The sequence below is a fragment of the Anser anser genome, assembly GCF_964211835.1.
Source record: "Anser anser genome assembly, chromosome: 2".
NCBI classification, from domain to species: Eukaryota; Metazoa; Chordata; class Aves; order Anseriformes; family Anatidae; genus Anser; species Anser anser.
Genome location: NC_139721.1, coordinates 110,374,814 through 110,400,877, shown reverse-complemented (window position 1 = coordinate 110,400,877; position 26,064 = coordinate 110,374,814). Strand labels below are relative to the sequence as shown.

The following is a 26,064-nucleotide window of genomic DNA, read 5'->3' as shown; positions in this document are numbered from 1 at the left end:
GTAAAGGACATCTTTTGTAACCTCAAAAAATACAGGAAGTTTAAAATCCAGGGGCTTAGTCATAAATAACCCTGAAATAAACCACTACTCATTGAAGAAAACTGGCCTTTATGACAAGTACTGGAACTGGGGGGAAAATTGCACACTGAAGCTAGAAACAAATCAAATTTGAAGCTATTAACTTTTTTCTTTTTTCTTTTTTTTTTTTTTGAAAACCTGGTCAGATTTTTGGGTTAGCAGGAGTAATGGTGAGTGCTAGTTCCCTTCTCACATTAAGAAAGTGAATTGAATGTGGTAGGTAGTTCCCATTTCTACTGAAGAACAAGTGCACGTGGAAGAACTTGTGACCACACAGGAGTTGTGGTGCCTCTACCATTTCTGCTCAGCTGAAAATTGCTCACGCTTGTCTGATCTGGAATTTTAAAAATTGCAGAGAAATTCAGAAATGTTGAATTTTTGCCTTGGAAAACTTTTTTTTTTTTTTTTCTGAAGTTGCAACATGAGGAGCCGGCAGCTCACTCGTCTACCAGGTGGGAAGCCGGGCAGCTTGCCCACTGTCAGCAGCTGGTGGGCTGGCAGGGCACCAGGCGTGTTGGCTGCCAACAGCTGGTTTCCATTGGGAGTTTGATGGAATTGACACATTCCCACCACAATGCTGGTTCCTCTATCATCAGCAAGATCCTCTGATGGAAAACTGCTGTGCTGGAAGTATTCAGTCTGCTGCAATGTGTCATGCATGTTACTGTCTGGGCCAATGCATTGCCACGGCATTGTTGCACATTGACAGAACAAAACCAGAGCATTGGCTATTAAAAAATAAAATTAAAAAAAAAATAATAAAAAGCCAACTCAATAAATAAAATGGCTGTGTTTAAATAAAATAACATCAGTGCTGAATATACTCTGAGCAAACTGGTGGGAAAAAAAATGCATGGGTATGGCTGAAATTTTGAGCTGCAGGTGAAAATAGTGACATGGTTACAAACGCAATGTCAGGTGAAAACAGTCTTCTCAGTCGTTCCCCTCAACCCTCATCCCAAAAACATGTTTCCTGAAAGCCAAAACTCTCAAGATCTGTCCGATAATCTGTTGAGGTGAAAAGCTCCACAGATGATATGCTGGGTTTTTGAGGATGTGCCACTCAGCTGGAAAATCCTACTTCAGATGCTGAGTAATTGTAGTTGGGATAGAAATATTTAATAGTAAGCATCACCTTAATATTCGATGCTCAGAAACACAGCTGCGATTGTCCCTTATAAACACAGTAGGAAATGGGTGTGCAAGAAAACTAAGGAGCGTTTTTATGTGAAATGACACAGCTGAGTGTAATGTTTCGTTATGTCTTTTGGCAACACAGACCATGAGGCCCAATTCTGCTGCAAGGACAGGCAGGGTTGAGGGAGCAAAGGATGTGAAGAGGGGCTTTGAAGCAGCAGACTTCCCTTACTGCAGCTTCCCATGGGTTCCCCACTTGCAGGTAGCTCTGGCTGCTCCTGGTATGCCCCAGGTCGTGGTTCCCACCAGACCGTGCGAGGGACCAGGTTTACAGGAATCCTGCACCCCACCTGCAGAGAGAAAAGAGCAATGCCGCAGTGGCACGCAGGAGCTAAGCCAGAGCTTGCCCCACTCTCTGTAAATGGATTTACACCAATCTCAAAGGCTGTTAAGGAGCCCAGGGGAGGTACTGCTTACAGCTTAACGCCATTTATGTTTTAGAAAGCAGATAAGAGTCAAGATTCTGATCTATCCTCTTTTATTCTCAAAATTTCTAGTGAGCACCCCAGATGTGTTTGTTCCCACATTTTTTGAACCAAATGTTAATCTTTTTAAAGACAGACAACAAAATGAGATAAATGTCTTTTCACTAATTTTTTAATGTTGTACATACTGCATTTTGTAACATCGGAAGAAAAAAATGAAGTAAATCTCAAAGATGGAAAATAAATATATACTTTTATGAATGTATGCAGAGAGAGTGCAAAAAATTGCATCTGTAAAATGTTTAAATGCTGAATCATACAACCAAAATTTTACAAAAGCACTTATTTCTTTATACGTCGGCTTTCTTATAAACACAAAAATATTTTAACAAATCTTACAAAGATCAAACCCTTTTTGCCCTTCACCAGGATAAAAGTGGTGAAGAAAGTGTATTACCTGGAAGAAAAGAAGAAACCCAGATAAACAAAACATAAGCTTAAACAGGTACCAGGGAAACGACATCTAGACGCTGAAGAGGAGTTCACCCTTGTGCAGCGCAGCGCAGAAGGCAAGTCCCCCTGAACAGGAAGGGCTGGTCCTCTGAAGAGGAATTTGCTTCCTGCTGTCGAGACAAAACCATTCCTTTCCATGCCACCCACCCAGCACAGCAATGAAGTGTCCTGTGTCCTGCTCCTGTCAAACCGAGGCTTCGTTTCAAACGCCGACGCATTGGAAAGCAGCGCAGTGTGTCCAGCCAGGAGACTTCCCACCAGCAAGAGCTTATGCACTTTTCCCCAGAAATATGCAACCCTGTGGTAGTTTGGAGTTCTCACAGGGTGACACTTGGCACCGGCGATGCTAGTATCGTCAGGGTATATAGCAGTTCTGCTACTCTTCCTAGATATTAGGCAAAATGCACACCTACACCAGGCCAACTCCAAATAACTCATCTGAACTGTGGTTTCTCTGAGACAGACCAGTAGCAGAGCCTGCAAAACCGAAGGAACACAGGTTTGCTGTGGCATTTGGGGAGTTTGGGGGTCAGGTATATAGTTACGGGCAAGCTAGAGATGGTGGCCCTGATGAAACTCTGGGAGACACACATGCACAGTGACCTGGCCTGGCGTCCTGGCTGTGGTGCTGCACGGGCTTCGCGCCATACATGCCATACAGCTGGCAGCGCTCATGAAGCCTCTCAGACCAGTCCCTTGTGCACCACATCTATTGCATGTGTCCCAGCAAGCTGTAAAAGCCCAGGCACCTTCCTGAAATGTAACTACCTCATTGCACACATGTTGTGGCATCACGCCTTCGACCTGACCAGGATCTCCTGGCATGTGGCCACCAGAAGCTGTTGCTTCTGTTTGAATATCCAGAAGGCACAGACAAATTATTTAAGTCTTTAATTTTCAGCTAGGAACAGAGAAAGCCTCTTACACAGAACGGGAAAAAGAAGGGGAAAGAATGATTTCATGTCCTCTAAAAAGGTGGTGGACCTTGTCAACCACCATCATCTTGAATAGCCCAGATCGTGATGGTCAATAAAATTCATTACTAGGAAATTACCTTCCCTAACAATAGGAATTTGCATGATTCAAAGAACTAACTTGAGGGATCGTAACAAAACAATCTGATGTAACTAAAAAAACAGTACAGAACATTTGCTGTGGACTGCACCAAACCATAGGAGTTTACCCTGCCTGGAACACAACAACTTTCTCCACAGTAAGTAGAAGAGGAAAGGTTTCCCATATGAATGCAATTAAAAATAAATGTATCACACGATAAAAGCCAACTATACTTCAGAATTGGTATAATTACAAAATATAAATTATATGTGAATTGTATAAATTATAAATTATAAACATGCATTGGTTCTCAGAAACTGAGTGTAGTGACACAAAATAGACCTTTGGGCTTCTTGTTCTGCAAAAACCATTACTCTCTCACTACATTACTAACCAGAAGACAAATAAATATTAGACTGAAGTTTTTCATAATCGTAGCAGTAAGTTGACCTTCTGGCAGACTGCAGAAGAATCAACTCTCATTATTTCAGAAGTACATTTTCACATCTTTATTGCTAGCCACATAAATTAGGGCCTGATACTACATACTTACACACAAGGGAGATGTCTTACTAGCTTACGAGTCTTACTTGACTGTCTATAACTAGAACACTCTGTTAAAACTGTTTTATTGAATTTCTTAAATTATCTTACATATATCTGAGAAAGCTTCCAGGGGGGGTGGATCCCTAAAATATGGAGACCTACAAGAGACTATTTTTTGATGTATAAAATGAAAACATGTATGTAAGTTTTATTTTTTGCCCAGTATATTTCCAAAAAGTCTGCTCAACAGTAGAAGCATATTTCATGTGAAACTCAAAAGCTGTTGGGCTCTAACAAAGCAGTCCTTATTTAGGGATTCCAAGACAACCTCTTAAGTATCAATGAGTTTTTCTAAACAAGCCAAGTTTGAAATTTCTATCTTTGGTCATTATCTAAGCATCAAATTTCTTAATAAAACCTCTGAGAAATTTGTTGGAAGGTTTTTATCCTCATATAAAGAAATCTACTAATTTCACTCTAGAAATCTTTGGCCTGAGACAGGGGATGAAAAGCACAATCTTAAAAGGATTTTGTATGAGAAAAGAAAAGAATGACTGACAGACAGAGATTACAGTGCAAAACAGATTTCCAATTTTTAAAGTGGCAGGGACTGCAACACAACCACCTGCTGTGGTACCAGAGAAGAGAGCAGTTAAAAGCTGGTTTCATTGTCCTGTTGTGGAAACACAGTTGATTTCTGTCCACTTGCATATCTTCAAGCAAATATGAAGATAATATCCAGTTTCTCTTAAGTTTATTCAAGTAAAAAAAATATATACTTATCTTTGGACTTTATTTTCTGCTATGTTACTGGACAGACAACCGTACATAGCATTTAGCATCATTAAAGCACTGCAGAAACATCAGTTACTGTAACCCTTCGTGCCTTCCTTTGAAATAAGTAACCCCATGTGCCATTAAAAAATAACCAGTTACTGAAAGGCCACCTTGACCATCTCCCATAGTTCTACGATAAATACTGCAGAGAAGTACTTATGCTCTAGCATGAGAGATGTTTACTTCTTATTGACAAGTGGTTTTGGAAGCAGGTACTACCACCCTCATTGTAACACAAGGACAAGAGATGCAGAGTTGGATCCCCAGCTGTATTCAACACAGCTGCCATGACTGCAGAGAAATTACGGTGAGGTATGTGGCCATGGAGATTTGTGGCCAGCTGCAGTAAAAATACAAATTTCCATTACTTTCTAGACTTTTAGGATTGGATCTTTAGACATCCATAGCCCAATATTCTGAAGGGCTGAATGCCTCTGACTCATAGGGAATAGACAGTTGTGACTTTTGTTCTCCAAAGGAGTCATCTGTAGACATTGTCAATCTAACATTAATAGCCAAAATAAATAGCCAAAAAAAGCAAAGTTTGTCTCAGCGGTTAAAGGCCACAGGGAGAATTGGCAACAGAGCCAGGGAGGGTTGCAGGTGTGCCATACACCCCAGCTCCTGCGCAGCACCCAACCCTGCCAAAGCCTGGAATTCTCCCTTGGGTGCTTCCTGCACACCAACCACATGTGAAAGGAGAACAAGGATAGATGGTGAGAGTGGTGAGGATGAGGGCTGATACTAACATGCACCGCATCACATAGATGGAGTTCAAGAGGGCAGACTTACAACTACATCGATTTAGAAGAGTCAAAAGCAGCCAGAGTCCCATTTTTTGTTTTGTTTTGTTTGTTTGTTTTCTCCCTAATTTCTGTTCATATTATTTGCCAAGCTTGCAATACATTTCTTATAAAGTGAGTTTGTTGTTGTTTTTTTTTTAAAAAGAAACCCCGTAAAAAACACTCTTGCTAAAAAGGTTCATTGTGTATGACTGCATATGACCAGTTGGGGCAAAATAGTTGCCTGCTGGAAAGCAAGGCAACAGGGCCCTACTGCTCCTGGCACTTCAGCACAGGTACAGCTCTACCTGGCAGAGTTAGTGCATCCTTATGAGCTGGCCAGGTCACAGTCTACTTAGAGCACATGCTCAGGCATCCCTACGCAAAGAAAAGCCAGGATACATAGTGTACTGGGCAAAGCCTTTTAAATAAGTTAATCCTCATAAGATTTATAGTTTAAGCTCTAAAGTAGTTCTGGAGCTTCCTTCTTGATCAATTTGTTGCATCTACACAGCCAAAGAAAGGAGTGCCTGTAGTTCATGCCACTTTATCCAGCTTTTGGGTAAAGACCCCCAGCTAATATCTGGGCATACAGGCTCCTTAAATGCCTGGATTGGCATTCTGGCTCTTAGGTTGCCCTAACATCCAGATACTAAACTTCTACTGCTTTTGGTACACCCACTGGACACCTAAACTGGCTCAAGCAATAAGAAGTGCACACGGAAAAGGCACATCTTCCTTCTGCTCTGTAGATATTAATCTCTGAGAGAAGTTATCCTGCACTCAAACTGAGAAGTTAATAAAAATAGACAGAAAAGCATTGCTTTCACAGACTTTGTAGCTATGCACGTGTGCACTACTTTTATAAAACATTATCCTTCAAACCACTGAAACAAATTGCTATTTTCTGGAGAGAGCTACATTAACTTCAGACAGCATTTAAAGAACTAAACAAGCTGGAATTTGTTTTATAATATAAATGGTGACCTTATGTCTTTTAGCGTATTCTGGGCAAGATACTGCCTTCAGCTGCATTCCTTTAACAGAGGGAAGAACCTGGCAATTTCATTAACGCAGCAGTACTAACGAAAAACCATGAGACACCTTCATTTCACTGGGCGTTTTAGCAAAAACTACAAACGAAAGAGGAAGTTGACAAAGAAAGAAATTGGGCTAGCAGAAGGTGTATTGAAGACCACAAAACATGAAAAAAAAAAGTTTAACATGCAAAGGGTATCATTACTTGCTGGTTATGGTTAAAGAGACTGTACAGCTCCTGTATCTTTGTCCTTGAGGGCTTCCTTAAAGTAAGACTCTCAACTGAAAGTTCCTCAATAAGCTGGAAATGGCAGGTAAATGTATGTAGAAAACGGCAGGTAAAAATGTAGGTAGAAAAATAGTGTAAAGCCGAGGGCTAGATACTTTAATCTGTCACAAGTGCCCCCAAGCACAACCATTACTGCTGTTAAAGAAAACACATACAGAAAACATTCTCTACTTATTATAAATCGTAGTTGTCTGCATTGCACTCTGTATTTAAAATGTACTGACTACCTTTCTGCTTCCCTTAGAAGCCACGGATGGAGAATAAATATAACCTTTCAAACTGGCGAGTGCTGCCTGCCCTCCAGTCACGACTAGTAGCAAAGTCAGATAGCATTTATAAGAGAAATTGATTAAAAAGTAAAACAGACAACATCATTTAAGGCCTTTGTCCCTGCTAGTCTGCTCAACAGACTACACTTTCTTAAAATAAGAAAATCTACCACTTCTGTTACAGTTAACAGAGGGGGAAGTTAAACAAAAAAGGTCACATTTATGGCTGCCAAGAAGGCAAAGTTCCTGAGGCTCAGCCAAACGCAACAGAAAAGACGTTCTTTGCAGCATTCTTCTGGTGCTTCGCATTGCATGCATGGAGGAGGGTAGGACCAAGGAGGAAAAGCCTGACATGATGCTCAGGTTGAGCATCCCATTTAAAACTTGCAGCCCTTTTGCAAAGGGTTTGGAATTACAACTGATTAAACAGTGCAAACTCGTATCAGTTCCCACACATATAAAATGCACTGCAAGTCCAGAACAAAAGATGCTGCTGGCCAGGGTTTTGAGGAGCACCAGCCATTAAGGAAATAAATGCATGTAGCAGAGTCTGAACTCAGCTACTGGGTGAGCCTGAAGTAACTCCAGCTCTTCAGGGAGGTTTCAGTGAATTTATACGGGTGTAACTGATACCAGGGTCTAAATCAGTTTAGTGGTGAGGCACCAAATGAAAACAAAGGGTGTATAAAATGACAGGCTTTCATATTCAGAGTAACTAAAAATGAGCGGTAACAAAGTTTGTTAACCTTGAGTGGGACAGAAGAAATATTCACCAATGGATGGAGCTTACATTTACACAGCATTTCTCAAGTATTCACTTCAGCAGGTCCGTAACGTTCAAGAGAGGGTTTTGGTTTAGCCTGTTCTGAGTAATGTTTTACAGGGTTCTTGCTGCTACCCCATGTAAACTGCTGAAAAAATATACTGACTGCCTGGAAAATAAATTGTGCATTATGTACTCAGTATATCCACACACGAGGTCACTGTATATGCGCCCAGCCAAGATCCCAGTACTGCACAAAATAGGAGCCTTTCCTAAAACACCAGATTCCTAGTGACTTTACTACACCCACGTTACTGACAAAAGGCATGCCCAATAGCAGGGAAATATGCTTAGTCCTTGTATTTCAATGTAGGTACGTCTCATTTGATCTGAAAAAAGCATCTATTTTCCCAAGCTAGTCCAGTCTCTTAAGAGAGAGCTCTGTCTTACAAATAGTTTTGTTGGTTTTTACTTCTGTAATTGAGATCAGTAATATGAATCCCATTGATTTCAATGCTGAAAGAAATGCCATGGCAGCCAGTTGACAGGAAACTGTCAATATATTTTCTTAACAGTTTTTTACCTCTAACGGGACACAAGCTAGCAGGCAGAAGACCTTTAGCAAGCTTTTCCCTCTCCCCGTTGTAAAATACCCAAAACTTTCTGAGAAATCCGACTGTCACCAAGAACCAACAGAAAGCATGACAGTAACAGTTGGGTCTGCAAAGGCAGAATAATACTGCAGGATCAACTTGTGCAGTTGATGGAAGGTGGCAATCTTCTAGCAATCTCAAGAGCTGGCTCATACTTAAGGGTATGAACTACCGATCGGCGTCCTGTTTTTCTTTTAGAAAGCAAAAAACCTATACCGTATGTACTGCATTATTATCTAGAGTTTTTCCACACTGCAACTTGTAAGTGATAGAGTAGCCTGTAGAGAATAGGCACTTATCCCAAGAATTGGCAAAAAAAAAGGGAGCATTATTTGGTAGGTATGGCACCAAAATACAACCATTGTGCTTTCTCACAAACATACGCTGTACAGACAGAGGCTCAAACAGACGCAGAGTTAGGTTGCTGGCAGACTGTGTTTTTTCTTTTTGCTTCGGCAAGATTTGCAAATGCAGCAGATGATGCATGGAGATGCCACAAGCAGCAAGGGAGAGGTCACCAATGCTATGATACCTAGTCCAACGAGGATCCCTACAACCTGAAAGACATAGCGGGGAATAATATATATTTAGCTAATGTGGAAAATAAAATATGTGTGCATTCATAAGCATGGAGTAAGCCACAAAAATAGTTGAAAGCATGAAAATAATCATCTTGGTCCTTCACTGAAGGGTAAAATCTCTGCTTAACAAATGCATGATTGCTCTGTTCAGCTGACTAGAAACACACCTGTGTCCTGTTCCACATCACTGAAGCACGTGAGTGGCCTAGCTTGTTTCTGCAAGGGCCTTTGTCGTAATGTCTTAAGAAGATGTCGTTCTAAAAAACAAAAGAAGAAGCTGTAAGAGAAGGTTACAGTATGGGGACATGCAGGGACATGTTCAAGATTGGACTGGAAATACAACTTCCCTGACACTGCTGTAAAATTACCTGCTGCTGGCAGGGAAATTCACCAACCTTCCAAATAATTATCTAGAAAACCTTCTTGCAATTCCAAAAAGTGTAGTGTATTTGGAATCCAAAATATTGTATAGCATCTTCCTTCCTCCACTTCTAAAAAGCTTTGGACAACTATATCTGCATTGCATTTATGACAAAATTACCTAGTCTGTAATTTGGTGATGCTAAAGGGGCCTGTAATCAAGACATTTCTGAAAGTTAGCAGTCTCAGGTATCACCTTCCTAAGGTACTTCTACCCTCCGTTCTGCTGTCCCTTCAGGTCATTTTTCTTACTAGGCTTCACAGGAAAATTGAAAATAAAATGAAATAAATAAAATAAAATATAAAATAAACAGAAATCCCTGTTTCTTTTTGTTTTTATAAAAAAATAGAAATCGCCATTTCTTTTTGTTTTTCCCAATATTACTAAAATATCTATTTTTTCTTCAGAAGATGACTAATGCTCCACATTACTCTACCCTTGCCAGCTGTGCTGTGACCTAATGCTGCTTCCTCTTTCATTCTTCAGCCTTACTCTTCAGCTCTGCAGGTATTACCCACATCTAAATCTGGATTTCCCTTAACCCTGCTCATTTAGAAAAACTACATTTGAATCGGACAGCTACAGTTTCTTTTTTCTTTGTCCTCTTGAACAGACTAAAACTTTGTAAGGACATGTCTGCAGAAAGGGAGAATCTGATGGTCTTCCAGTTCAGCAAAGTTTTAAGCATTCATTGTGTACTGTATGTACTCTGAGGCAAGCCACTAGTCTGATGTCGAAAAAGCACACTCCTGCATCCAAAAATGGGACATAACATTAAGTGAAACTTGCTAAGCATTCTGAGAAAAGGAAGGCTGAAGAATGAGGAAGTCTCATTGTTTGCTAGCTGAGGAGTACAAAAAAAAGAAGAAAAGTCGTGCATCTTTTGATATTTTATTTCAAGTGCTGGTAAAGTTATTTTCACATTCTCACCGGTGTTATTAATGACTGTGCCAAAAAGGGAAGCAGTCACATATACGAGTACATTACTTCTTGTACTCTTAATCCTACTAGAAAACTTAAGGTCCACAAAAGTTGAGACTAGTTGGTATCACTTGAGAAATAATTAGCCACCTGCGTTTCATAACCCATGTTGATAATGCAACAGTTTTACCCTCAAGCCTACTAAATAATCGCTCTCTTCAGCAACACAGCACTAGAGATGGACTAGCAAAGAAGACCAAGTTTATACAAGCTCTTAATGTACCCTCCCTTGAAACAACTGCCTTCACCCAGTACCGTACCATTTTTTGGACAGGCTGTGATCCTTGCAGTTGGAGCAAGCACGAGAAACTTATTTCCCTGACTCTCAAACTATTTTTGGCTTCTGCATGGGAAGAGGGAATGAGTGAAAGGCAGTGCTATAATGGACCTCCAGAAAGTAACCAATCTGTCCCAGTTCCCTCAAAGACCTACCGTGGGACCTCTGGATATGGCTATAATCCTTTATGGAAGAAGGATATTGATATAAATAAAAGCACTGGATAGTACTTTTATTAGTGAGAAGAAAAGAATGAAGTGAATGAAGTTCCTTTGACTAGTGGAAGGGGTCCCTGCCCATGGCAGGGGGATTGGAATTAGATGATCTTTAAGGTCCTTTCCAACCCAAAGCATTCTGTGCTTCTAAGTTAGAAGCTGAAATGAGCCAGGAGATTCACTAGAACATCAAAGAGTTGTTGGGAAGCTTCTATGGGTTACCCCGGTTACCCTGTATCTATTTTTAATCTGCAGCACTTACATCCAAGTTCTGTAGACAGTACCAGCAAAACGTGTGTTTGCAGTTCTTGCACATCATCTGAGCACAGCCCTCGTTCCTCTCAATGTAGATCCGACAAACTGGGCACTGCTTAATTGGTGCCTCTGTCTCTGTTCCAATAAGTGATCTAGAAGAGTAAGGAAACATTAGAGTGAAATGTAAATATAATTATAGGTGATACTCAGATTCACTACCTAATGTGTATTGTACTTACTATTCAGAGCATCTAATGTTATTGTCTTAATGCACTTAATGTGAGGCTTATTATATTCAGAATACACCAAAGTATACTCAGTAATAAGTGAAGGATTTTATATCATGTAAAGTTGAAAGGCTATTCTCTTGGTCTTTCATGCTAAATAAAGCCAACACTGACTATACCCACCAACATATCACCTACAGCATTAAAAATCAGCACTTGGTAAGAGTGCTTCCACAACACATTAACAGAAGAACTGGGTTATGTAACTCATGGCATTGTCCTTGCCATGTCACAGAATAACTTAAACTCCACCAAAGCCAAGGATCAAACCTGGGCGAGAGAAATTATGGTGAGACATCTTTGGCAACTCATATCTGATGAAGTCTCTAGCAAGCAGAATCTTTAGGTTTTAAGTCTTTAATTTCTTACAAAAGGCAACAGAAAACTTTGAATATACATGACTGAACTTTATCTGATTCAGAAAACAAAGATGGATGGCCACAGACATTATATAATCTAAACAAATAAGTGTTTTCCTTCTGTAGATTAATGCCTTATGCAACCTGACCTGTGGGTTATTTGCACCTACGTAAAATTAACTTAAATCATATTTCTCCCACCAAATGGGACACTGCACACCCACTCTTCATTGAAGTTAAGATTTTTCTATGTAGAAATTCTGTAAATATAAAGCAGAGGTAATTTCTTAATCACAATACAAGCAAAGTTTGGATCCCAGAATATTAGTGTACTGGATGTTTTGTACAGGTACATGTTATAATTCTACCATGCAAACAAGGTCTTTAGGAGGACTGAAAGCCCTGGTGGATTTCACCTTTCAGCAGTGTCAGTGGCATCCCAAAATTTGGTAAGTACCCAAATAATATTAAGAATTTTTTTAAAAAGAAAATGTATAATTTAAAATAATCATTAGATTGGAATTATATTTAGGGAACGCCAGCAGAGGTGGATAGTATCAGAGATGCACCTAAGAAACCAGATGGAAGCAGTTCCATGAAACTGACATTAGACACAGAGTGAGCACTTCATGCCAAAACAAACCAAAAGATCACATGGCTCCTGTGGGTTCCTCTCTTACCCCTGCTCTGTTGGTACCAGAGTAGTTTGGTTGTCTGGGCACAGGCGCTGTGGGTGCCACGTCTCCTTGCAAGAGGAGCAGAACGTCAGGTGGCAAGCCGGACACTCCACTGGCACCGGCACTCCTGGCTCGCTCGGCCCAATACAGCACACTGTCTGGCAGTCAGCCGCAGGGCACCATGTTCTCTCGGGGTCCAAGTGGACTTCTGAGATGTAACAGAGACAGAAATAAAACTGGTCATATGGTCCCCTTCTTATTCCAGTGACATGTCTAGGTATGCAAGATCCAGTTCTGCATGGGCATGGGGAAGTTGAGGCCCTCTGCACTTGTGCTCATGGGCTTTTGAGCCTACTTTTCTGCAGGCAGGTCTGAAATGGTATTCTGCAACAGCAGCTGCACTGGAAGCATCACAATAACAGCAACATACTACAAGGGACATATTCTTTGCCTTTATAGGAGGGTACAAAAGATGAAGACAACTAATGCTTTCTGAGAAGCATGTACCATTTTGTCTTTCACATGTGGAAACCATGTCGCATCATTCATGTAAATAGCAGGAGAACTGTCATTAAATTAAGATCAAGTCATTTTCTGTACCTTATTTCCCCCACGCTCTTTTAAGTGATTAATATTCACCTTATTATATGATCAGTATTTGTCAGGTGTCCAATTATAACAATAGTCAATGTAAGTTCATGAGTGGAAACATTGGCACACGGTAGCAAATGATAAATGTTGATTCTTTCTCTTGCTCCCCAACCTTCATCTGAGGACTTTGGACTTGCAGCAGAAACCCAGATGAATCACATCCACTGTTAGGGTTGTCCACTGTGTGTTCACTTCACACTGCTCAAGTCAATGCAGCCCAGCCAAACACTCCCACCCTGCATCTCCTCCCTCCCTGGGAGCTCTCTGGGACCACCAATGAAAATGGATGGGGGGAATGCCTCAGTAAAGCACGGAAATCCCTGACTGTGAGATCTCAAAAGCCATTACAGAGTTCTTCTCTACTTCCAGCAGGTAAAAGCAAACAAAAGGCCACACAAGGGCCCCTGACATATGTTCTCTGCCAAATTTTGCTGAAACAGTTGAAGGCATTTCCTGCTGTGTACACTCCTGTCTGCATTGCTTCTTTACAGGAGGTTGCTGGTAGCTCACATTGCAGGGGGCTGGTGGATGGATATCTAGCAGATGCTCCAGCCAGCATGATAAACAATGGTATCAATTCAGCATCCAGACATCTAGAAACTAGAAACCATACAACTAGAATTGTGTTCAAAGAAGTAAAACAGTAGATACATAAACAGTAGAAAAATAAAACGTAAGCAGTAAATAGATAAAAGTACACATCAACGCCTGGGGAAGACATCCCACAACCTTCATAACCTAATGTACTTTAGAAACTGAGTTCTTTTCCAGTATGTCAGACATCTGTGTTCGACTTGAAAACTTCCAGCTTCTTCACAGCTGGCCTGTGCGAACCTCATGAAGTTCAGCAAGGCCAAGCACGAGGTCCCGCACCTGGGTTGGGGCAATCCCAAGCACAAATACAGGCTCGGCAGAGAATGGATTGAGAGCAGCCCTGAGGAGAAGGACCTGGGGGTGCTGAGGGAGGTGATTCTCCCTGTCTATTCTAGTGAGCACCCACCTGGAGCACTGCATTCAGCTCCGGGGACCCCAGCACAAGAAGGACGTGGACATATCAGAACAAGTCCAGAGAAGGGCCACAAAGATGATGAAGGGCTGGAGCACCTCTCCTATGAAGACAGGCTGAGGGAGTTGGGGTTGTTCAGCCTGGAGAAGAGAAGGCTCCGGGGAGGCCTTATTGCGGCCTTCCAGTGCCTAAAGGGGGCCTGCAGGAAAGCTGGGGAGGGACTCTTTGTCAGGGAGTGCAGTGACAGGACAAGGGGTAATGGCTTTAAACTAAAAGTGGGTAGGTTTATGTTAGATATAAGGAAGAAATTCTTCACTCAGAGGGTGGTGAGGCACTGGCACAGGCTGCCCAGAGAAGCTGTGGATGCCCCATCCCTGGAGGTGTTCAAGACCAGGTTGGATGAGGCCCTGAGCAACCTGATCTAGTGGGAGGTGTCCCTGCCCATGGCAGGGGGGTTGGAATTAGATCATCTCTAAGGTTCCTTCCAATCCAAACCATTCTATGATTCAAAGCTATGGGAAAACAAACAAACAAAAACCCTTACAGGCAATCTCCCTCCCTGACTGAAACAAACTAACTTCAGCCTAATCCACTGGTAGCTCAGAGTTTCCTGATAGTTTTGGAGGTGTCTTTTGGGGTGAACAGTAAACCCACACCAAAATACAACTTGGTTTATCCTAAAACTATTCACACATTCAGGGTGATTCTTGACAGATACTTAGAGAAGAAGCCATTTTTAAATGATCATGTTAGCAAAGCCACCAGCAGAGGAGTAACCACTAACACCTTTTTTCTATTTAATATTTGAGAGCAAGCGTATAGGAGAGAATTTCATTCAACTCCTCTGCTCAAGACAAGCTGAGACCCCTTCTTTTCTGAAGGTGTCCTCTGGGTCAGGCTATCATATAATCCTGTGTTTGGCTTTCAGTTTCCATTGATGCTACTACAATCTGGATGCACAGTGGTGGCAGGGACAATACTCACCTGGGCCATGATCTGACTACCAGGCAAGGCAGTCAAGAGACATGAGTTTGAACCTCTTTCAACAAAGACTAGCATGTAGTCTCCCATATTTAAAGTAGGCATATTGGTCACTGTCATATGGGACACTAAGTCAGGGGCTTTGCTACATTCATCTATTTTCCATCCCTCCATGTAGTTATTGCAACTACAGGTAATATATTAATCTGTGTCAGAGTCCTCTGACAGATGTGGAGACTTTCCGCATCCATAGCAAAGGCTTTAATCTATAATTTAGGCAGTGCCAGAAAAACACCTGTACCATCTACCTTCTTTTCCAGCCATTCCATGAATTTAGTTACCTTCTTTCCCCTTATTCTCTTACACGTGCTTCCTCTACCAGCAAAAGCAAACAAACATTTTGCTTTGAACTGAATTAAAGCCAGAAAAAGACAGTTTGTAGCTTCATTTGTGAGGAGAAGAAAGAGACAGGGGTGGACAAGCCATCCAAGCATTTTTAAATAGCATCCTGCCTGAGAACTCATTATTTCTGTAGCTTCCTTCAGAGATGATGCTCTGAACTGGGTAAGACCATGCCCTGTTATTGACTATTGCATTTAAGTCTTCCCACGATAGGTTCCATATGTTTTCTGTTGATAAACAACAGTTAAAATGAGAAAAAAACTGCAGTTCCTGCAGATAGCATGCTCAACTTTGGAAACCTAAATTCTCATATCCTCGTTTTGGATGAAAGACAGGATGTCTGGTTTTGACATCCACTGGGCAAAGGGTTGTAAGTCTTACTGATTTTTACAAGTTTTTTGCAGTAAGATGTGATGCATAAAATGAAACTCCCTCCTCTCCCACTTCCTCCATTTTACAAAGAACCTACAGATGGTGTTTTGCAATCCATGCTGTCTCATACTGTTTGCTTTACCATGGAGTACAAGCGAAACCAGAAAAAAAAATAAAATAAAAAGGAGCAGCCAAAAAAAGGAAAGAGGCTATCATTTTACTCTGACAAGATGTTCAGTCTTTTGGTTAGGGCTATTTCTCTCTTGAGCCTTTTCCCTGCTTCCTCACAGCCAGTTCAGCCACGCTCATTCTACTCTCAGGAGGAAAGCTTCCCCAGACCGTGACAGTAAGAGGCAGGGATCTGGCCAGCTTTCACAAAACGCACAAGCAAGCAGGTGAGATGTGTGATGCAAACAGGGGAAATGCAGCACTCTGAAGAACGAAGAATTTCTGGCTTAGACGAGGTACCTACCGAAAAGGTGGCCCCGTGCACTCCACAAAATATTAGGAACACCTGTCTTTTAATGCACTGCTTTTCAGTCAGGCATAAAAAGGAGGTTCTCACCATCTTTCACTAGGCCTATTGGGCAACTGTCAGAGAAACAGAAATACACTGCGTGTGTCCTAACCACATCCTATTCCACTATTTTGTTATTTCTGATGCCCACAACAACCCCATCCTAAACAGACATACAGCAATTCCTGTTTCTTCTATTAAGATGGATTGCACAGAAGCCCTGTGACTAGGTCCTGATAAGTTATAGATATGTAGGAAAGCTTGGTTTAAAGCCTGGAAACATTTGCATACTAAGAACACAAAGAACACAAGAGGACCGAATATTTTCAGTGCTTTCAGTATCAGACTATGCAATTGCATATAGACATTAAATCGTATGCCAGTTACTTCTCACAACCTTTTAACCCAATATTATCTGTCCAATTTCTTAGAAATAAGGTAATAGAGAGGAAACATATTGTATTAAAACAGCTAGCAAAGATAGGGAAAACAGCTTTTGGATGTCTAAGTTCTTCATGTCTTCAAAATTTTTCTCAAAATTAATCTCTTAACAAAAAATGTCTGTAAGGATGAGAAGCACTGGCTTTACCAATCACCTGAAGACTGGTGAGAAAAGACCACAAAGCAAGAGCAGAAAGACTTACCCATGCAGTTGGTTACTTATGTCCAGCATTTCTAGTAAAGCAAAGGGGAAACCAAAGCAAGATGGAGGACAGACAGCCCATATCTCAACAGAATAAAGCTGAGAGCAGAAGGGTCTAAATATAACAAGTGGAAGGGTTTGAATATTGGGTTTTGTTGATCAGAGCAAAAGTAACGAAGGACAGCCTAGTACCTGCCTATTTTAAGAATCAGAATTTGGCCTATTGTATTTGCAAATGTGGAAAAGAGGACAGTACACTTCAGACAGCAACATCTGGAAAACACATTGCTTTCTATTTCTTTCCCTTACCATGCAGCAAAAAACAACCCTAGCTAACTCCAGCTAGCCTTTCCCTAGTGCCTGATCTGAAGAAAAAAACTGAGGACCACGAAGAAAAGGGAGCTCAAAATATTTCATACGTAAATTTTTTCTTCATTTTTAAATGAACTTGAAAAGCTGACTACAGCCATGCTACTATTACACTGTATTTCAGTTCTTTGAGGTATTCTCTATCATTACATAATTCCAGTGAATCCGTGGTCCTCTGAAGGTGTACTTGGCTTGGCTGACATCAGCTCTGGCCATTGAGCTGCATCCTGACTGGAGTTCACGTGTTTTTAGGGAAAGACCTATCACTGAATGCAAAGACCAATGGACTACACTTGCTGGTAGGTCAAGGAGCTGCAGCTGAGTTTGCCTTAGGGCTGGTGTGAAAAGAGATCGTGAGGCTACACAGTGGTTGTGGTTGGCAGGAGTCTGTGGGAGAGGCAAGAGCTAGGCAGTAGCAGCCTGGGCTTTGTGTAACACAAGGTTTGAAAAGGGCTGGGTTTCACTTATGCCGACAGAGGCACAAGCTGTGCATCAGATCTCATTTGTCAGGAGTCCCTGAGCAGACACCGGGTCAGAAGCTGGACCCAGCAGCTGCCATCATCAAGGCTTATTGCTAGATTCACAAAAGGACCATCAGGTCGGCATTGCTGCTGGTTTGGGCAGGCAAGCTTTGCTGGGCTGTGGTCAGGTCTGAGAAGAGAGCTTCAGCCAGCAGAAGCCCGCAAGCCAGGTTCAACTGATAAGTGTAGAAAGGTCAGCCTTAGGGGGCAATGCTAAACCTGGGACAGGAGAAAGGTCCTGGCTGGGGGTGGCATTAGTGCTGGTGTCCAGGACACAACTTGAGTTAGCAGGTTGTGTTCCCAGGCATCAGTAAGTTCACTTTATTGCTGGGGCACGCGAGGTCAAAAGTCTCGGTTTAAGCCTGCTGCTTGGATGCCAGTTTACTCATCAGAGGAGAAAGGACAGATCTAAAAACATCATGAAAAAAGGCAGTGGAGGTGGAGGAGGATTTGCAAGACTTAGGCAAGAAGGAAAAGGGAAGGAGGATTTAAAAAACAGACAAGTTCCAGGTTTCTGAGAGTGGGAGGCAGTAAAAAAAAAAATGTAACAGGGAGTTGGACAAAAGATCATGAGTTCAGCTTTGGCTAGTTGTAGAGGAAGAGATACCAGGAAATCATTAGTTTCACAGTCTTCAGTTAAAAAAAGGTTTTATGTAAAAGAGATTAATGTATTGCAAGAATGCCTCACTTTCTTAACCCCTTAATATGTTATTTAACAAGCTGTGATTTCTACTTTCTAGGACTGTAGACAAGCCACTGCTTGGGTTATGAACTAGAGGGACTTCCTAAGGAATTAAAGGTAAACAAGAAGGTAGAATGGGAGAAAGAAATCAAAAATGAAAGCTGAGTTTGAGATTTTTTTGTTGTTCTTTGTCCCGAGTACCTGCAGACCACAGCTACAATCTGCATCTGCCCACGACCTCTGGGGCACGCTTGGGTGTACTTATTTTGTTGGTTTTGTACTTCATGGTCATCTCACTGAACTTCAGTCCAGATGAGATTCAGTAAAAACCCATATAATCTTCTATCTGAACATTTTTTTAAGTGCATTAATATACCTAACTTTTATGAACCTCTGCATTTCATTCTTATTCCCAATTCCTCTGCATCTAAGCATGCATATAAAGCAGAGCACAAATACAGACTTCAGAGGAAAGCTTGAAGACAGAGTTAGAGCTGATCAGTCCCAGATACCCTACTCTGCGAGCTACCACAATGCAAATTCTTTGAAAAATACTACAACTTCCAGCTGGGCTTTCAAGTTGGTGTCAGTCTTCAAAATCAGCATGGGATCTCATCTTTCTGACTATCAAGTGTCTTCTTCAGCCTTGGCAAGGAATCATCTCCTGAAGCAGAATGCTGACCTCTGACATACCAAAGCTTGGCACCAGTAAGATCTTCAGTTTCAAGACTCCTTACTACTATGCCTTACTCAGTAATGAGGGGTCCAATTATCCCTCAAGGAAAAAAAAATTAAATATACTAGCAGAATACACACAAGGCTTCTCTGTGAGAAAAATCTCTTCTAGGGATGCTTGCAAAAGTTTCTATCAGACAGCAGGGTCTGTATCTCCTAGAAGTTTTGAAGATCCTCGTGGATGTATATTTCAAAACAATGACATCTTCTCCATCTCTTCCTTAACTCACCCAGCATGCTTTGTCTTAAGGCAGAGTGCTCTGCAATATGTAATATTGCTGCCTCTACTGACACTTTAAAACTCGAGGTAATAGAAACCAAAACGACTCATACCACGTTCAAACTTCAGCCTCTTGTACAACTGAAACTGGTCAACAGGCACCAAACAGGCAATCTGAAATGAGAAACAAACAGAAAAATCATTAGAAACAATTAGAGACTTGAGAAAATTTAATAAGCACCCTGTTCTACTTGTCTGCTCTCCTGATCCAGCTCTCATATCCACCTTCTTTTTCTGCATACTTTTCACCACCACATTTCTCCACACTTAGACTTCCTTCTTCAAAGTATAAAGTAGTTCTTGGTCTCTCCTATTTCAACTGCACGGCACAGTAGTTCAGCCCAAGTCCTTCTTACCATGCACAGGAAAGCCTTCTTTTGGGGTTCTGTATTTACTTCAACCTCTTTGTTTTATTTCATGTTTGTTTAATGTAATGAAGGGTGACAGCTAGCCAGCCTTGGAAACTGAAGTCTGTTGTTCATGCACAAGAATACAGTCCAAACAAACGATTGCTCATTCATGTCTCCCAGTCTTTATGGTAGGAGCCAGTTAGCTCTCGGGAACAAAAAAGCCAGTCTGGTTTCCATTTTTTCTTCATGTAAAAAATGCATTTTTTCTTTTTTTTTTCTTTTTTTTTTTTCCTGGACTAAGACGGTTAATGCCACTGCAATTGGAATTTGCCTTAGACATGCACAAGCCCACTGGGAACTAAAGTTAACAATCTAGTTGGCATAGACAATCAGGCTTTGTCAATACATTTTGGGCATTACCATAATTAAGCTAACAGCCTAAACGGATAAATGCTCTGCTCTCCAGTCCATGTGAAATAACCAAGTATTTAAAACTAATAACCAAACCTGCATACAGTGTAAGGAGGGGTTCGAACGAAACTTGTCAGATACTTGAGAAGCCAAATGTTTGTTGAATTCAAAATATGAGATAATTCTCTTATTTGATCCATTCATAACATTGCAGAATGTAGCCAGCACTGAAAAATTTTCTGTGCCTACCTAAATGACTTATTCTTTTCCTAAAAATAAACCTGGACTAATACCAGTAGAAGACCTGATCATTTGGAGCCCTGTGAGACAACACAGACCTGACAGCTTGGAAATGAAGGGTTCTCAACCTTCACCTCCAGTAGCCCCCAATGGACCTTCAGATTACTGTAAAGGTAAAATTTTGCTCTCATTGGAGTAGAAATTGGCCCTTGCTATCCTTCTGGGTTGTGTTGCAAGGCACTCATGAGAAGAAATACAAAGACAGAAAAATTCAATGTATATTCAATCTCGTGTTGTAAATACCTCTGCTTTGGCAGTTGGAAAAAATAATAGCAGAGAATATATCCATTTGCAAGACAACAAATCACTTTATTAAGGTCTCAAATCAAATGAAATTAAAATTGCATTTTGAAGCAGATTTTTGGATCAATCTTTGACCTAAACCAATGCCACTGTTTTCCAGATTTAAGTGTTCGAAGGTGCTTAAAAAACTTATAATTGAAGAAATCAAAGGATTTTTCAGCTAACTGGGAAACACTGACACATCTTCACAAACCATACTCGTAGTCTAGTGAATCAGTTCTGTGGTCAAAGTACTGTCCTCATTCAGCTTCTGAATTCAGGGTGTGAAGTATTTTTAATATGAAAGTACTTTCATGGATACTTTAGTATGACTAACACAGAGAGCTTCCTGGAAAACTCTTCACCTGTTCATCAGAAGTTAGCTGAAACACTCTTGGAAAACAAATAACAACTTAATCAAACGAGTCAAAAAGAGTGAAGTTCAGCAGCTTCAGCAAAGAATGAAGCCAACCAACGGAATTACACAAAACCCACAAGACATCATTTCAGTATTGCCCAGTCTCCCCAGGGCAGCTTAAAATCTAAACAGAGTTCTGAAAACAAAGAGAGTCATCTGCTTTTCTCTAGCTGGGTGAGCATTGGCAACTACTTTAAATTTTACTTCATTATGACTAAATTAAAACAGCGAGTCTCAGTGCTGCAAGGGTAAGAGCCACTTGAGTGAATTGTGTAGTTTTCTGAGGCCTTTTTGTGCTTGCTCTTGCTTTCAACAAACCGTTTTTCAAGTGCAGCTCTATTGAGCCCAGAATTTCCCATGTGTTAAAAATCGGCCTTTTTGATGACAGTGGGAGCAGAGTTAGGAGTTTTATCACAGATTTCAATAGGTAGCAGAGCTGGTGCTGAAAGCATCCCTTTCTTCTATTGAAAACCTGACCTCACTGTGCCAGCCCTCCCCACTGGCTTCCTCCAGCCCCGCTCTTCCTCCTATGCGGCCTCTTCGCAGCCCAGGTCCGGCTCCCTGTACGCAGCTCTGGGCGCACACAGCCTGTCCCTTCTGCTGCTAATTTCATTTACGTTCAATGGTAAAGACAGCTTTCGGACAGCATGGTTGGGCAATGAGGTGCTTATCTCCTCCTGCTTGGCATCAGAGTCTAAATGCTCATCTCCATGCAATTCTTTCAGCCCCATCTGGGAGCCCATCCCAAACACCCCTGTCCTGCCCGACTGCACACACCCAGGGGTTCGGCACAGGATGGAAACCTGGGGAGGAAGCAAACTGGCAACAAGGCAGGTGGCAAAGGGCCAAAAGAGAAAGAGCATGAGCACGCCAGAAAGCAAGACATTTCTTACTCTCGGTTAAGAAATTATTCAATGCAACAAGAAATGCTACAGGACAAGTTTTAGGTGTTTTTTCTTTTTCTTTTCTTTTTTTTTTTTTTAATAAAAAGCACTGGGTTAAGGTTACCATTAAACCTCTGAACAAAATGAGAATCTAGGACTCTCCTCTCATGAAAAGACATTGATTTGAGACTTATCAGACCGGTAGGAGTTGAAATAAGTTTTCTGGTTTTCTATGCATCACAGGCAACTTCTTCATTTAAAGTTCTCTTGTAGAGCACACGAATACTGGCAGGTCTCACTAAGAACAGCAGCTTTCACCTGAAGTAAAAATACCCATAGAAAAAAAAAAAAAGCAAAATTTTGAAAGCTCGCTACCACAAAAGGCTCCAGCTGGACCCTTGCCAAGTGTCCCAAAAGATTGCCCACTACAGTACAATAACCGGGGGTGCTATTGCTATGCGAGACAAAAGAGCAAAGGAAGGAAAATGAAAGAGTTGGAAATAATTGAGTTCAGTTTACACAGGGGCAGACTGTTCCTTGTAACTTGGGCAGTGCAGTAACCAAGAGCCAAGGAAGAACAACTCCCCTGTTTTTAAACACTGGCTACCACAGTGGAAAGGGAAAATCACCGCTCCACCTATTCTCAGGCTTTCAAAGGAGATGCAAGGAGGCAATCAAGAGAACTGAATAGGCCTTACTTCCTTTCACACCCATATGAATCAAGTCTTGATACTGCCTGGAGAGGAAAGTTCATCAGGACAAGTCCTTCTCCCTTTCTCTCTTCAGCAGACACACAGAAAGCAGAGATCCTGCACTGGCAGCACCAACAGCAAAGGGCTGCACTGCCCGGCTCTGCTGAAGTCCCACTCACAGAGGCAGCGTCTGATTTTGCAAGTAGTGCAAAGCAGTTTTAACTTGGGCTGTGGTTGTTATGCTCAGTAGTTTAATCACAAAACATTAATTTATTAGTTTTCTCTATCAAGGAGCTCTTCCCTTATTTAATGACACACACACACAAAAGACTCGCATTTACTTCCCTCAGATCTACTTAAGAACAAGTAAATAACTTTTTTAAATTTTGACCCTGAAAAAAGTAGGTTGGCCTGCAAAATTTTCCCACCTTCCTCCCCATTTTACCATTTTGATCGCCCCTAGCAAAATGTAAACCAATTTTCAAATTAAAAATAAAGCCTTTATTTTAAAACAACTCCCAGAGGGATTTTTGCTCAGCTATGTATGGAATACAACACAGTAAAGAATTCAAAGATCTGGGTCACTGTCCGTTTCATCAGCTCTTTGCAAAGTGTCGACAACCCTCTGCCAGGTTAGCACTGGCATAGACCGGGAATTTACACAGATGGAGGGGCAATAAGCAGAAACCGCACTGAGTGCAAAGGGAAACTTCTCCTTGCTGAACTCAGGAGGCAAAAGGAAAGCCCAAATGATGCTCTCTCTTAGTGCTCCCTGCACAACTGTAATTCAAATCAGATTACATACATCACTGTGCCTTGTTGGCATCAACTCTACAAGCTTCAGAACAATGCAGACATTAGGAACAGCACAGCACAACCCACTAGAAATCATCCAAGCGAGTACTACATTGGAAGTCCTTATATGCACTCGAGACTTACCCTGATTCACAGCTTACACTGGTGATTGCATTTGCACCACGTAAAACCATTTCAAATCATAATAAATTACCCTCTGTTTAGGTTAGGGATATTAACTGTTCCAATTAAATCAATGGAGCAAATCCTCAAGAGAGACAGGAATATTCTAGACGGGAGAAGTCTGCACGGTTGAAGAGATCTGCATTAGCGTAAGATGTTCCTTCTACCTTCTGCTTCCAGGAAGAAACCCAAAGCATTTTCATTTATTGTACTATTAGAGTGCGAAAGGACAAACATCTTATTTAACAAGATGGCTTTTAAACTTTCTTTTTCTGTGTAACCAGCTATTTGAAACAGTGCCTGTAGCCAAAACCATTGCCTTCTCACCACTAACATCCATTTATTTCTGCTTTAAAACAAGCTACACTTAAAGCAGCTGCTTTCTTGATGTAACAGGTCAAGATATGATCTAGGCTTAGACTTGATTTCAAGCACTGTAGTGGAACAGTTCCTTCTATTCAAGTGCACTGTTTGTCAAAACCAAAAACAGCCAGGGAAAGTACGAGTTTCAACTAGCTTTTGTTAATGTAAAAACAAAACAGGAGGTTCAGAAAACACATTTTGAAAGTACTGAAAGGTACAATTTTCTAGTTCAAATTACTTACTCCTTTTTTTTAAAAGAATAAAAAACCTGAAACATTTTCTTCTGATGTCCGGAGAGACACCATGTTCTAGTTCACCAGAAGTTAAGCCTTAACTCCCAACATCTCCTATACTCTGTGAATAAGCAGTTTACTCCCCAAACACCAATGAAATATTTAGACACATGCCTACTATTCAGACTTGCTAATTTCTTCATGACAAATATAGGAAGAAATTCTATCACACATTTACAGTGTTAACCTGAGTTTTTGCCCTCTCCACTGCCAAAAGCAACACAAGAAGTGTATGTGTCAGAATCAAGTCCAGGGCAGTGAAAAGGCTCTAATAATTTAGTACCAAACTACAGTGACACTGAGGAATTTTACTGAGAAGACAAAAACATACTTTATTCACAGAGAAGACAAGTAGGTCACTGGTAAGTACTGAAGAAATGTTACACATCTTGAATAAAGACCCTGACAGAGGAAAGTAGATGAACTTTCATAAATATTATGTGTTCTAAGTTGCTTATAAGCTTTATTATTAATTGTTCAGGTTTCTTATTGAACAGGACTCAATCCATAAGGCACTGAAGTCAATGGAAAGGCTTTTCTTCACTTCAAATTATGTCTAAGTTCACCTTATCTCCCTTGTGCAGGCTAGGGCAAAAGGCATTTAAAAAGCAAACAAGACAAGTGTGTTAGCTAACGTAATTAGACACAATTTAGCCCAAAGTAGAGGAACCTATTTAACACCACATTCATGCGAAAGACAGTTTGAACTGCTGTTTTTTCTCCAAACTCTAACAGTGCCTGCTAAACATCAGTTACAGCAGGGTCTGAAATGGACATGACCTGAAAAATACACTTTTTCAAAACCCTGATGCTAACACAGGGGAGAAAAAAGGACCAATGTATTTTTCCCCCCAGGAGAGGTAACAGTCACATAATTTTCAGAAAAAAATAAAAATAAAAACATAAAAAAGTCTACATGCGTATATTAACATATTTTATTGAATGTTTACCAGAAGACAAACTTTTAAACGCACAAGTATAAATATCTTTAAGTTATGCACTACTGAATGGTTGAGAAAGTGTTGCCAGAGGTATGACATTTCTCATGGCACTGTTGTGGTGATGAACATTTTCCTGCCGGAGGCCAGAGAGCAAACAACCAGCCCTTCTGGAGGCGAGGAGGCTGATGTTTCCACACCTGGAGTTTCAGAGTGTCTAATGAATAAACTCTAAGGCTAAATAGTACTTCCATGCCAAACAATAGCCATATATAAGGACATTGTCTCCAATCTGAATAAGGTTCTATTTTTTAAATAGTAGCTTTCAAAGGCCGCATTTTCACATGGAACAGCCTTTATAGAAAAGAAAAGAAAAAAAAAGAGAATACAGAGTGCTCACAGATAATCTGTGGTTTACTTACTAATCTTACAGATTATTAATAGAGACGGTCTATTAATTCTATTGTTCATCTTTTGTTTTCACATTTTTTTCATTA

The 26,064-nt window shown here is 41.0% G+C and overlaps 1 protein-coding gene across 5 annotated transcripts in view; it reads right to left on the bottom strand.

Moving 5' to 3' along the window:
• Window positions 1–1,856: 1,856 nt before the first annotated feature.
• RNF144B (ring finger protein 144B) overlaps window positions 1,857–26,064 on the bottom strand; it is a 91,761-nt gene continuing 67,553 nt past the window's right edge. For all 5 annotated transcript variants that reach the window (XM_083824064.1, XM_083824061.1, XM_083824060.1 and 2 more), the window contains 5 exons: window positions 19,712–19,772; window positions 12,503–12,707; window positions 11,184–11,328; window positions 9,195–9,284; window positions 1,857–9,003 (listed from right to left, as the gene is read on the bottom strand). In XM_083824064.1, the coding sequence (XP_083680190.1) occupies window positions 8,863–9,003; window positions 9,195–9,284; window positions 11,184–11,328; window positions 12,503–12,707; window positions 19,712–19,772 (642 nt within the window). In that variant the 3' untranslated portion in view covers window positions 1,857–8,862. The remainder of the gene's footprint in view (window positions 9,004–9,194; window positions 9,285–11,183; window positions 11,329–12,502; window positions 12,708–19,711; window positions 19,773–26,064) is intronic.